Source organism: Melozone crissalis, unplaced genomic scaffold (genome assembly GCF_028551555.1).
Source record: "Melozone crissalis strain CALT ecotype California unplaced genomic scaffold, PUWL_Pcris_2 ptg000027l_1, whole genome shotgun sequence".
NCBI classification, from domain to species: Eukaryota; Metazoa; Chordata; class Aves; order Passeriformes; family Passerellidae; genus Melozone; species Melozone crissalis.
The window spans coordinates 10,964,857-10,978,016 of record NW_026535805.1 but is presented as its reverse complement, the minus strand read 5'-3'; the positions used below and the strand labels follow the sequence as shown (position 1 = coordinate 10,978,016).

Sequence of the window (13,160 nt, the reverse complement as noted above, 5' to 3'; positions counted from 1 at the left end):
CTCTCCCCCAGACATTAAGCACGATGCCATTTTGGCAATGCACTTTGTCCTCCTGTTTTGTGAGCCAAGAGTTTATAGACCCACAGGGAGAAGAACCTCTTCTTCCTCCCAGGCACTACCAGTCCTGCTTTTAGCTGCAGGCACCTTTGCTGCACGCCCCTGAGCTGCAAATGGGTCTCTGCTGCCACTCGTTCTCTTGGCTTATCAAAGGGGGAAAAAAATAAAGAAAAGAGAAATCAAGCATATATTTGCTGCTTGCTTTTCCTCTTCAGGAACTGATTGGGAACAGCAGCTTTTCAGCCTGGCCAGTGCCACCCTCCAGCCCACCCCCTATTTTGCCCAAGAATCAACAAAGTGGCTGCTCCAAAGAGGCTCCACAAGCCTCCTGCTTCTCAGGCTCCTCCCTGAGAAGCAGGAAGCTTGTGCTGCCTGCAGGCCCCATGGGGAATCTGCTGACTGGAAGGCAGCTCCACGTTCCACCATCTTCAAGGGACCTCTTGGGTCCAGGGTCACATCAGCTCAGGCACATCTCCATCTGCCTGATGTTGGTCTCAGGGTCTTTCTGCTGTTCAGAGATACAGGGGCAAGTCTGTGCTGGCAGCTGTGGTGGGACACCTGGACACAGCATCGAAGAGAAATGGAACCTTCCTTCTGTCCTCACCAGGAAAGGACATCCCCAACAGCCTGGCCCAGCCAAGATTGTAACATGAAAGGATGACTTGAGCTACACCCAGTTTATTTCCATCCCTGCTCTTTCTGTCACAAGCCCAGGAAGCCCAAATTTTTTACCTGATACAGAGGAAAACAACAGAGTTGTTCAACAACAGAGTGATTCAGAGATCAGGAAACTTTTCATTTCTCAGAGGGAAAATAAATACTCTTCCTTTGCAGTAAGTGAATTGTTTGGTAGTGCCAGCACCAGGACAAGAAGTGTTGTTCTCCTGGTTGATGTAGGATTGTCCAGGCCAGGCCACCTGTGAGCTCAGCCATCAGGCAGAGGCAATGCTGGCATCTCCAAAGCCTGATGGAGGTTTCCAACCTGTATAGGTCTTAGAAGATTAATTTCTGAGTGGCTGTCATAAGGAAAAGGCTAAAACCTTGCCAGGCAGCTGCAAGATGACATGGGAAGGTGAGGAGTTACCCAGTCCATGGTACCCAGCCTCTTACAGTGGCAAGCAACCAGGCAGCAGATGACCCCAGCTGAGAAGCCCAAAGTGTCTGGTTCATGTCCAGAGCATTTCCAGACACCCTGCAATGAGCCCTGGCCAGCCTCAGCTCCACAGAGCAGCAGCATCACTCACAGAGCAAAGGCCTGGTCACATAGGAAACCCTTGGCAGCATCCCCATGTCACCACCAGGTGCCTTTGGTGGCCTACCCTGAACTCCTGGGTCCAGAACAGAGCAGCCTGATGGAGCAGCATTCCCTCATGAGTGGGGCTGGAGAGGCACAGAGGGACTCACAGATCTCATCCTGCACACCCCAGACAGGGGTGAGGCCTGGTTCCTATAGCCCAGCCCAAAGCCACTCAGCTGCCCCAGCTCCCCACTCTCCTGAAGGGCAGCTGTAACATCCTTTGGCACGTGGACAAAGCTCACTGAAGGAGCAATGGGAACTGTAAAGCCTCTCTGAATACCTTCTTCATGGTGTTTAGACAGCACTGCCCAAGGCACAAAGAGATTGGATTCCCATGGCCACAAATTATAGAACATGTTCATCTTTTAACTGGTGCTTCAGATGATCCCAGGCACATGGGATCAATTGTGGTGGTTAACCACCCTGCAGCACCACCTCAAGCACTCCAGTTAGTGCTGACACTTCTGCCACCTGCTTCCCTTCCCATTCCAGCCACAGCTGAAACTCTTTGTGCAACCAATGATTCCTCTAAGGACCTGAACTCTTTGCTTATTCTGTTCTGCATTTCAGCTCCAAAGGGAGGATCTTTGTGCAGAACCAGTGGGGTTTCAAAATTACCCAGAAAATTCAGTATTTTCGTGTGCACAAGTAAAAGCCTATTTACCTCAAATATTGTGCTGTCTCCCAGGGGCAATCATAAGTCTACAGTTTGTGGAGCACAACAGTAATGAAAGCCCCAGAAATACCACTGGAGATGGGAAGGTCAGGTGATTTAATAGGAACCATATGTGCTGCTCCAAGTTTTCTGAGTAATCCAGCTTCTGCATGTCCTCGCTGCATTACAGACATGATGCATCATCTCCCCTTTTCCTTGGCTTCATTACAGGGACTGAATCTCCCCCGAGACCCTAATTGCTTCAAATGCTCTCTGCTCTATTTATATTTGATTTCACCCAGTGGTTTCAAGCAATACTGATCCTGAATGACTGTTGATCTAGAGCTGCACCCTGACTGACATCTGCTTTGAAGGAGTTGTGTGCAGGTCTGTTTGAGTAACAGGGCAGAGGGGACTCTGCTCTTCAATTAGAAGCTTTATAATGATCCAGCCAATGCAATGTTTTTCTTCACAGACAGAGCCATGTGACCATGATGGTTTTCATATCTGTGGACTTAGTTTCAGGCTGATGTGTATCTTTCCCCTTTCTTTGTGTTGGGTCCTTGCCTCGGTTTCCCCCTCACAAATTGGGTGTAGCTCCCCTCACTTGGGCCCAAGTGCCGCCAAACCTTGATAACCCACCCTGTCCTATCTGAAAAGGGACCTTTCCTGCCCTGCCTGGTGGAAATAACTGCAGCAGGCCCCACTGCTGGCAGCCCTGGCATCTAGAGGTCAGCAGAGGGGGTGAAGGGAACATTTTGGACACAGACCTGCCCCATGGCCCGGGCACAGCGGTGCCTCCCTGCGCCGCCACAAGGGCTGGGTGGTGGCGGAGGGCGGGGGCAGCAGGAGCACGGGGAGCAGACAGATGGCTACACTGCCAACCCGGCTATTACCGGAATAAATTGGGTGAATCACAGGCTAAGCAGTTGCTCTCCCTGCGGTAGAAGAGGATGTGACACTGTGATTGAAAATTAGCAGCATCTCAGAGGCAATCATGGCTGGGAAGCTTGCTGTGCTGGGAAGCTCCGCTCAGCCGGGTGTTGCACTTGGACTGTGTCATTACTGCACCTTAAACCACGAGAACAAAGTGTTTGGGACATGCTAATGACACCAGGAGAAACAGAAGCATTTTGATTTGGTAGTAATTGTAGTAATTATTTGCTACCAGGGCAGATATGAATACAATATAATGGGTCTGATTATTTATCAGCATTCAACACCAGAAAGAAAACAATGCTGGTAAATAGCAGAGGGTTTATTTTGGGGAACTGTTTAAAGCCAAGAAAGGACAAAACATCTCTGTTCAAAACAGGGCCTGTGGAGGCCTCGTGGCAAAGATCTAAAAAAGGTTTTCAGGCTTCACAAGAGCTATATATGATTGAGGTTTGGCCCTGATGTGTTTGGCTTGGTGGCACTGCCAAGGCCAGGTTTGCTGAGCAGCCTGCCCTTGGGCAAGACCCTGACCAACACATTGCCAAATGTCACCCCTGGCAAAGAAACCACCCAGGGTAGAGCATTTGGCAACCCATTTTGGAAAAACTTAGCAAAGATGCTTCAAAGATTTGCAGGAGCACACAAACAGGAGAGCTGTAGGCACAGCAGGACAGGTCTCACAGCAGCAGCACTCACTGTTCATCAGTGGGGAGCAAAGGCCTGTGTCACACACGCTCCCAGGCCACTAGAACAAGGACAGAGGCTGACCAGCCTGCCTTGGAGTGCTGCAGGACATGCCAGGGCAAGGCAGGCATTGCTCTAGGGGACCCTTTGGTAGAAAACTTTTCCCCACTTGCAGATGGCAGCCACGTTCCTTTCAAAGGGGGTCTGTTGTCCCCATTCACCTCCCTAGCTGGCATCCAGCTCCCATGGTACTTTCAGTTCCTCCACTCATCCAACCTCAGAGCTGCTTGCTGTGAGTATGTCAGAGAGGAACATCAGTTGTCTCTGCAATCAGCTCTGGCCAACCTACCAACAGACCCAGCTGTTGCCACAGCAGGCACTGATGTGAGCAGCCACAAAAGCAAACAGATCTTTGGGCTCCTCGTGTGTCTGGAGCTGCCTGCACATCCTGCCCCAGGCTAGCTGAAAACATGTGGTCAGCTCCTGCCGGGCTGGCGTGCAGCTACAGCCAGAGTGAGCTCTCAAAGCATCTACAGCTTCTGCTTCCTCACCCCCTTGCTTGAATAAGCCCACTGAAGTGTAGCTCAGGAAATGGTGCGATACCGACACGCTTAAATGTTCTCATCAGCACTGATGGTACTTCTGCAGAGCCTTGCTGCTCCAGCTGCATCCTCTCAGGTGCTGTCTTGAGGTTTACCACGTGAGGGTTACCCATCACTGGAGGATGCTTGTCTTGCTTTCCTAACCTGTTCCTCAATTTCAAAAGATAATTCCATGCACGACATATTCACTATAAGACTGCAGCAGTGCTCAAACTCACTGTTCCTATGACACATGAACACTGGCCTGCCACCCAGGACAGACCTGACACCCTTCAGAAACCTGAGCTATGACTTTGTGACCAACCTCTGCACACAGCCACCGTGGATGATTCAGGCTCAGCCTGGCTGTGCCAAGGGACGTGATGGATGCCAGACAGCCCTGATGAGGCAGGGCTCTCCTGGCAGGCCCCAGCACCCCACACTGAGGGCAGAGAGGATGCTCATTTGCAGCCATGCAGGTACATCAGCGAGTGGCTCAGGAGCAGTGCAGGAGGTGAATGGGGTCACTCCCAGTCTCACCATCAAACACGAGGGCTGAGTCACCACTGAGGCCTCCCCAGGGAGAAATTCTTGGAAGTGTAAAGGCAATGAACATGCACACAAGGTGGTGCTGCCATGGCAGGGTCAGTCGCTGGCGCATGTGCCTGTTTGGAGCTACTGGCACACCTGGAACCCTGGCAGGAGCAGACCCTGCCACTGAGGAGGGGGCAGAGATGGGGCTGGCACACAGTAACCTACCCCAGAAAATGCCCCTAAGTCACCACCCTCCTCAACCAGATGTGGCATTTATGCATGTAGTTTCCTAGGTAGTCTTTTCCTTTTTTCTTCTTTCTTTCTTTCTTTTCAACTCTGTAGCAGTGTAAAAACCAAGCAGCCACAGCATCCCGTGGCAAAGGGTTCCCCAGTACAACCCCACATTCTGGGCAGATCTGCCTCTGGTCGTTTGCTTTGAACCCGCCACCTGCTACTTTTATTTGATGTTCCTGAAGTTCTTGTCTGAGAAGCAACATACAATCACACTCTAATTTGTATTGAGATCACCTGGTCTTGAGTCACTGGTGTCCACGTGTGTGCTTGTTTTTAATTCAATGGTGAAAGCTCCCAAGTGCCTCAAGATCAGGCATAAGTAAATTTTTCTTCACTTTTCCAGTCATTACTGGTGTGATACTCTGCCAGTTATTACCATAATGGATAACACTGCAGAAACAGGAAAGAAACAGCACCCCCCTTGCCTTGACATACATAACCCATCTGTATGTCCTCCATGCACCACTGCCTGCAGCCACCTGGGAACACACAGCCTCATTCACACCCCTCCCCTGCACAGGCCCTTCTGCCCATGCTCCAGATGCACATCCACCAGCATCCATCCTTCCAGAACCACACTTGCAGGCATGCATGCCCCTTTATCTTTACTCCTCCAACACATCCTTCTGATTAAAATATAACGAATATGCCATAAATACAAACACCACAGGCACATAAATACCACTGTAAATGCACTGTGTCTATATACCCACACTTCATCAGCACATATCCCATTCAATCCTAACTTGACACACACCCTTGAATGCATTCTTCCACCCCACACCTTGCCTCAACATGCTATGCAGCTTCAGGAAAGCCCAAAGTTCTTTGAATGAGATGGTCTGTCCAGCTGGAAATTCTGCTTCTGTTTTTCCTGTGCCAAGCCATGTTTCCATGGAGTGGCCTCCATGGAACCTGGGGTGAGAACCCTGGCCCCAGCAGCACTGCCGGTTTTGTCCATTTTCCTAGTCAGTCCCATAGGTAGGCAGATGGGTCAACACTCAGCATGCAGCTGGAAACAGGGTGGGTTTTCCAAGCAACACTGCACTTTGCTGCACAGAGGGGTGAGTGTGCCACAGATGGGCTTCACATGGAGCCCTGCCACAGACTGAGCCAGGCAGGTGAGCACAAGGGCACCCTGCTCATGGGGGACTGTCAGAGGACAGAGATTTCTGCACAAATGGAGCACAGTGAGACAGAAATATATATATATATCACATGTGTGCGTGCATGTACATACATGTATGTCAGAAAATGTTTGGACAATGCCAAAAAGAGACAATCCTGTGTGCTGGCTACAAAGGGACTCACTGAGGCTCAGGGCATACATGGAACAATCCATTTTGCCACTGCTGGGATCTTCGTTCTTCTCTGCTATTTTCAAAAGGCCATAGCATTAACCTAATTAATTTACTTTAATTGGAGAACAGTATTAGCTTAAATGGTCCTGCTTAAATTGTAGAGGAGCCATAGCCAAGCTCTTCAAACAGCCGCTTGTCCCCATTCACCCTCCTGCAGATGGTTCACGCAGCTGAGCTGCACTTTGGCACAACAGCCCTGCTCTGAAGGGAAACACCTGCACGTCTCCAAGCAAGAGGGCTCAGAGCAGAGAAAGGACTCAGATTAGAAGTTACAGGCTGTCCTGCTGAGCCAGGACCCAGACCTGGTGGGAAGCCAGGAGCTCCAGCAAAGCAGAGGTCCTGAGGGACCCACACCAACCTGACCATGCTCACAGTGCTCAGACCTCAGCCAGCATCCCTGCCCGCTCTGGCAGAGGAGGAAGTGTTTGCACAAGCTGTTTTGGAAGCCACAGGGGTGATCAGCCCTGCAGGATGGATGCCAGAGGCAGAAACAGGGGGCAGTGGCTACAGCAAGGACCGTGGCTCAAAGACCACAGTTCAGCTCTCATTTCCCTGGTTTCTGCTGATGCCTCCTGCAGTGGCTTTGGGAACCTGTTCCCACATGACTGGGTCTGGCATCTAAAGGAGGCCAACAGCCCCCACTCTCCTTTCTACATCTTCCTCTCTCTCTCTTTACATCCTCCCGTCAGTAACAGTGGTAGCTACAGCTGAAAAGTACCCTGTAAGATCACCATGAATACCCCTAACCTGCCTTCCTTGAGCTTCAGACTTGTTGCCATATTGCAGTTTACCATTATTTCTGTTCCACCACAAAAGCTGCCCTGTTCTGTCATTAACCCAGAGCCCCAGCTTGCAGGGAGAGATGATGGGTGGGCACAATTGAACTAAATCCAGACAAGAGCCCTGGGGCAGCAGCAGCAGCACATCTACCCCCATCTCGCCCTGGCCACTGGGCTGGCTGTGCAATGCCAAGCTGTGTGCCAGCTTCCCACCCGTCACTGGCTGTACCCTGACTTTGGAGCACTGGGTGTCCATACTCCAGCCTAGGGGATACAAGGGCAATGCATCACTCTCTCTGAATGCACAAAACAGACTTACAACAAGCTTGACCTGGCAGAGGCCTACAGATGATTAGGGTTTGTGCAGTCACAGCCACCAGCATGGTTTTGAACAGCATCTGGGGCTCCAAGGGCAGTTGTGCTGAGGGATCAGGCTGTGCTGGAAGACACATCCCAGAGAAAGCATTCAGTACGGGAGGTACAAGAGGAAGGGCTCGGGGGAGCCAGCAAGGCACCGTACAACCCTTGCAAAATTGGCCAAGACCAATTAACAAGCTGCAGCTGACAGAGAGGGGAGGATTTCAAGATAAGAGAGATGGCAAGAAGCCTAGAGGAGATCAGAGCTTGGAGGGAAGAATGGAAAAGGCCTCCTGGGAATGAATCTAAGTAGGACTGCTAAGGGAATTTATGCTAATATCTCTCAGGAGGCCTTGGAAAAGGGGACATAGGTAATAGCCTTGTGAGATGCTGGTGAGGATACAGACTGAGGAGTGGGGCAGAGACAGGAATTAGCTCAAGTAAATAACAAGGGGTGGGGAATGCACATTACAAGTACCCGAGATGGAGTACTTAGAGCAAAATCTAGAGGAAGGGATGAACTACAGCTAAATTATGGAGGAGGAAAAGTACTGTGGCTGTAAACAAAAGGGCTGTGGAGACTCTCAGGACAGACATGCAAGACTTCCTGAAGTTAAAATTACAAGCCAAGGACCATTTGGGTAGTTACTCAAAAGCCAAAGCACCACATTGGTGAGGGAAGCACCAGTGAGGGACAGTACACCATACCTCAAATGGAGCAGGTACACATACAAAGAGCCTGGCATTCATTTTGGACAAGCTCTCCATTTCCAAAGCCATTCACTTGCATTGTGGAGTGCTTGGGACTGGCTGCACTGTGTCATAGCTCACTCTACTCCCCCTCCTCCATACCCCCACCCACAAACATCCCGAAGATGGCAAATGCACCCAGAGGTATGAATATAGCAGCTGTTACACTTTATTTCACTGTGGGGTTTCAATTTTTTTTTATTATTATTTTTTCTTCTGATTGAAAAAGAAAAGACAGAAAAGTTACAAAAGTAGTAAAAGGCAACAATATCTGCAGGACATCCCTGTTCCCTGCTCCCACCTGGGGCAGGGCAGCCTGCCCCACCTGCTGGCTGGCAGAACACACCTCTGGGCCCCTGCACCTTGGCAGCACTTGCTGAGCAAAGCCTGAGGCTGCAGGGCCATGCAGGAGGCTGCCACCCCAGCCATTTGCACAAGGAATGTGCCTCTTAGATGAGTACCAGGCTATGGCTGTCCCATCCCCTGAGCACAGGGATTTGGTCCAAAGGAGCAATGCTTCCTGTCCTGCACTGGGCAGCTTGATCTGGCAGCAGTTAAAAAGCTGAGGTGTGCCATCAAAACAAGGCAAGCAGAATTTCTGCAGGGGCAGGAGGAATCAGCAGAGGAACTGTGGTCTCTTGGAAACAGGGACTTGCAGGGAACCACGTTGGTCTGCCAGAGGTCCCTCACCAGTAAACACAAGTGACCTCTAGGAGGTGGTGCTGGTGCAGGGGGTGGCCCAGCTGTCACAGGCTGGAGCCAAAGAGCAGGCAGAGCTGGGAAAGCATCAGGACAGTGATCCCCTCACCACCTTGCCCAGCTGCTCTGCCTGCCTGAATGACAGGAGTTAGGGAGAAGAGGGGGGGTGGGGAATCAGGTCCCCCACCTGAATCCCAAAGCCTACAGCCCTTGGACTTTTCCCAGGGATCTCACTGAAGGGCCCAGACCAGCTCACTGGGTAGCCTCCTACTGGCAGCTGGACTGACCATTGGTATCAACCAGAGAGCAGCAAAGACTCTACACTGAGGCAGACTTAAAAAAATAAAAATTATTTTGTATTACTCACAGTTGCTCCTCCCGATCTGTACAAACTTCTTGCTTCCCCTTGCACTCAGGTACAGGCTCATGGTGGGCAATGCTTACACCAGAGGTTACTCTCTCCACCAGGTGCAGCAAGAGGAAAGGCCTTGTTCCTCTGCCTCAACAGGAGAGGCAAGAGCTTGTCCTGTCAACTCCTGCCTTTGGCACAAAACACACACACCTCAAGGACAGATCCCAGCCAAACACCAGTGGCAGCAAGGCCTAGCATGGTCCCAACAGCTCAGAACTGTCTGTGGAGAAATGTCCCCCACCTTCACTCAAACTCCCCTCTTGTTTCTTCCACCAATAGCCACAAAATCGACTTTTTCACACTCCTTGCTTCATCTGGGAATACTGTCTCACTGACACCAGAGGAGTGTACCTGAATTTAACAAGGGGAGTGGAAAGCTTGCTGGAGGCAATAAATTGGTTTGAATTTGGTGGTACCAGTTACATCCACCATCATGTAGTGGGACAATACTATGGAGAAGTGTGACATACCCCAGAACACACACTGCCCCAGCAGAGAGGCGATCCATGGGCACACAGTCACCCCCAAGTTCTTCTCTTGGATGATGCTGAGAGGACTGAAGGTGGGTGCTGCATTTTCCTGGATGGCTCAACACAGACTTTCCAATTCTAGAATTTTATTCTAACCCCAGATGTACATATGCATGTCTCACTCTCCCATTTCAATCTCTTTTTGGGCAGTATCACTGAACTGCCAGCAGATCATCTGGAATGCACAGTTAAATGTGCCAGTTACTCCTCCACACACCTCCCTGTCCCCAGGTTTTCCACTTGAGAGAGCTTGATGTGAATGCAATTATAACAATCTCAGAGAGGGATCTTCTTGTTTTGCAAGCAGCTCTGTAAGCCTCTTTCTCCAATCCTGAGTTCACTTCTGAGTGGGAGAAGTGTCAGGTCTATAGCAAAGCACTGTAGACTCAGGCATCCTTGGGAAACTGACTGAATTTGGTTTCACAGCTTGATCACTCACCCCTGCTGCCATGCAGGTCACACTAACCCCTGAACAGCTCCTGGATATCTTCAGTTGCCACCATCCTCACTCACATTTGACACTGCCTTGGTGGCAGTTCTTGCAGCTTGTGCACCTGACTGGTTTGCTTTGCCCTGAGAGACAAAACTCCCTCCCTGTGCCACTGCTGGGCTCCATCAGTGGTCTGAGAACAGGCACTGCTGCCAAGCCATTCGCTTCCCCCTGCCGGAGCAGCTGTGTTGCAAAGACGTCTCATTGCCCCTTCTTCTCCCACCCCTCCCCTTGGGTATCACCACCTCCCCTGCTCCCTGCCAGGCAGGACACTGGGTGACAGTTCCTGAGGTTTTCTGGAGAAACTCCTTCAGTAGGCACATGACGGTTCTTCCACTGGAGCTATGGGGCTCAGCGGCTTCAAGGTGCTGAGGGAACGGAAGGCAAAAGTGGAGGGATCGTACAGGAAGTGGGGCGGCGGGCGGCCTCCGTTGGTGCTCTGCAGGGGAACAGAAACAGGCATGAGGTCAGTGCTCATGGCAGCTGCAAATGGTGAAGTTCCTGCCTTGAGTGCTTTGTCATCCCCCTCTCTGATACAATTACACCTCCTTCAATGGGTGGTCATGCTGGCACCTGCAGCAAATGGCACTAACATAAGCAGTGGGAGCACTTTGCTCGCATCCTTGCTCTTATCCTTCAAGATAAAAAAGGCAGGCACACCTCCCTTCCTCCAGGACTGAGGTCCCTAGGATCCACCTAACCCATGGCACCTGTGGCCACTAAGTGAAACAGGATATCCATGATGCATTTAGAGTACCAGAGTCAGAAAAGCATCACTGCCAAAAGGTATCACATCGAAAAGCTAAATTTATTTGAAGTAGAGATCTGGTACACTTTTAGAGCATGGAGACAAACCAAGTTATCTCTGGAAGCACATTCTTCAGCCCCATTTTTCAATAGCTCTCCAATAAGAATTTACAAACCACTCTTTCTTAAAGTCCCAGGCATGCCAAAACTCTCCAGGGTTTTGGTTCCAGACTCCACAATTTGATGAGGAATGGGTGAGAATTGCTTGGAGGAAAAGATCCCACCCCAAGGCCTCACAGACTGGTTTTACCACGGCCACTAAAGAACATTCTCTCCCCTCTTGCTCCCACTGTTCAGAGCATGGTCAGAGCAGGTCCAGAGAAAGGAGGCCAGAACTCCCTGCACTGTGTGACAGGACAGGAATGCTGTTCTCCATTATGCTGTGCTAGGCTACATAGATCCTAGAGGAATGATGGTGCCAAAGAAGTAATTCCACTCTGTTAGATGTGAAGAGCTTTCCTTTAACTTTTCAGGAACTTTGGTTTGTTTCTTTCCTTATGCTTCTGCACTAGTGGGAAGCACTAGTGGGACAGCTACTTCACTGATACTTTCTGGCCAGGAGAGGAGGTCTCACTGCTCTAGGGTCCAGGACAGTGTTTAATCATGATCCTGTAGAGTTCATTCCCAAGGAATATGTGGAAACTTCAGCAGCTCAGAAACTCATGCAAACATCCCCTACTCTCACTGCACTTCCATCACTCTTGGGAAGGACTTTACCACTATTTTCACAGAGGTCAGGAAAAAATCCAATGACAAACATGTTAGGAAAAAACCCAAAACCCTACAGGTTGGGCAGAGACGTGATTGAGAGCAGCCCTGCAGGAAAGGACTTGGGGGTGGTGGTTGTCGAAAAACTCAAGGTGAGCCAGCACTGTGCAATCACAGCTCAGAAAGGCAGTGGAATCCTGGGCTGCATCAAAAGCAGAACAGCCAGCAAGTCAAAGGAAGGGATTCTCTCCCTCTATTCTGCTCTTGGTGAGACTCCACCTGGAATACTGTATTCAGCTGTGGAGTCCCCAACAGAAGAAGGACATTAAATTGTTGGAGCAAGTCCAGAGGAAGACATGAAGCTGTTAAGATGACTGGAGCACCTCCCCAATGAAGACAGGCTGAGAAAGTTGGAGCTGTTCAGCCTGGAGGAAAAAAGGTAGGATGGAGACCTCAAAGGAACCTTTCAGTGTCTGGAAAGGGTCTACAAGGAAGCCAGAGAGAGGCTCTTCCTCAAGAACTGTAGGGATAGGATAAGGAGTTATGGGTACAAATTGGAAGAGGTGAAATTTAGTCTAGACATAAGGAAGAAATTCTTTCCTGTGAGGGTGGTGACACACTGGAACAGGTTGCTCAGGGAGGCTGTAAATGCCCCACCCCTGGCAGTGCTCAAGGTGAGGCTGGATAAGGCGTTGAGCAGCCCGGTCTGATGGGAGGTGTCCCTATCCATGGCAGGTGGGATTAGAAGTAGATAATTTTTAAGGTCACTTCCAACTCTTAACATTCTATGTGATTCAGACTGGGCTCTGGTGTTATGTGACTCCCTGCTCCTTTTCTAGGCCTTTCCTAACTGGAACTACGGTCTCCTTTGCTTAGCCTGCACTGTGAGACTGTTCCTCAAAGAATTTGGCTTTTTAGGAACAATTATGAACTCTGTCTAGCAGAAGACAGTGGTTCATTTTAGCACTTCAGATTCAGGTCTATCACACACCTAACAGCATGGCAATGTGATGTTTTGATGCCTCCACCTCTCCTCTGCCTGGGTTTTAACTTGTCATCACAAGGCAGCAACACACAAATATCCCCTAAAAGCTGCCAGGATGGTTTGTCTCACCCAAACACAGCAAATCAGAGTGATCTTAGGAAGTGTCCAAGCCAGGCCCCGAGAGCTGCAATAACTGCAGCAGGATCTGGAAGCCTCTTGTCTCCAAGGCTCTTGGTCACAGCTC

The 13,160-nt window shown here is 50.2% G+C and overlaps 1 protein-coding gene across 4 annotated transcripts in view; it reads right to left on the bottom strand.

Annotated features, from left to right (window-relative positions):
* The window catches only part of LOC128939191 (uncharacterized), a 104,772-nt gene that overhangs the window by 35,214 nt on the left and 56,398 nt on the right, over positions 1 to 13,160 (bottom strand). For 3 of the 4 annotated variants that reach the window (XM_054280013.1, XM_054280014.1, XM_054280015.1), the window contains one exon: positions 9,677 to 10,855. The exons of the other annotated variant lie outside the window; for it this stretch is intronic. In XM_054280013.1, coding sequence (XP_054135988.1) covers positions 10,727 to 10,855 — 129 coding nt within the window. In that variant the 3' untranslated portion in view covers positions 9,677 to 10,726. Of the gene's footprint in view, positions 1 to 9,676; positions 10,856 to 13,160 lie in introns of those variants that run through there. 4 annotated transcript variants of the gene reach the window in all.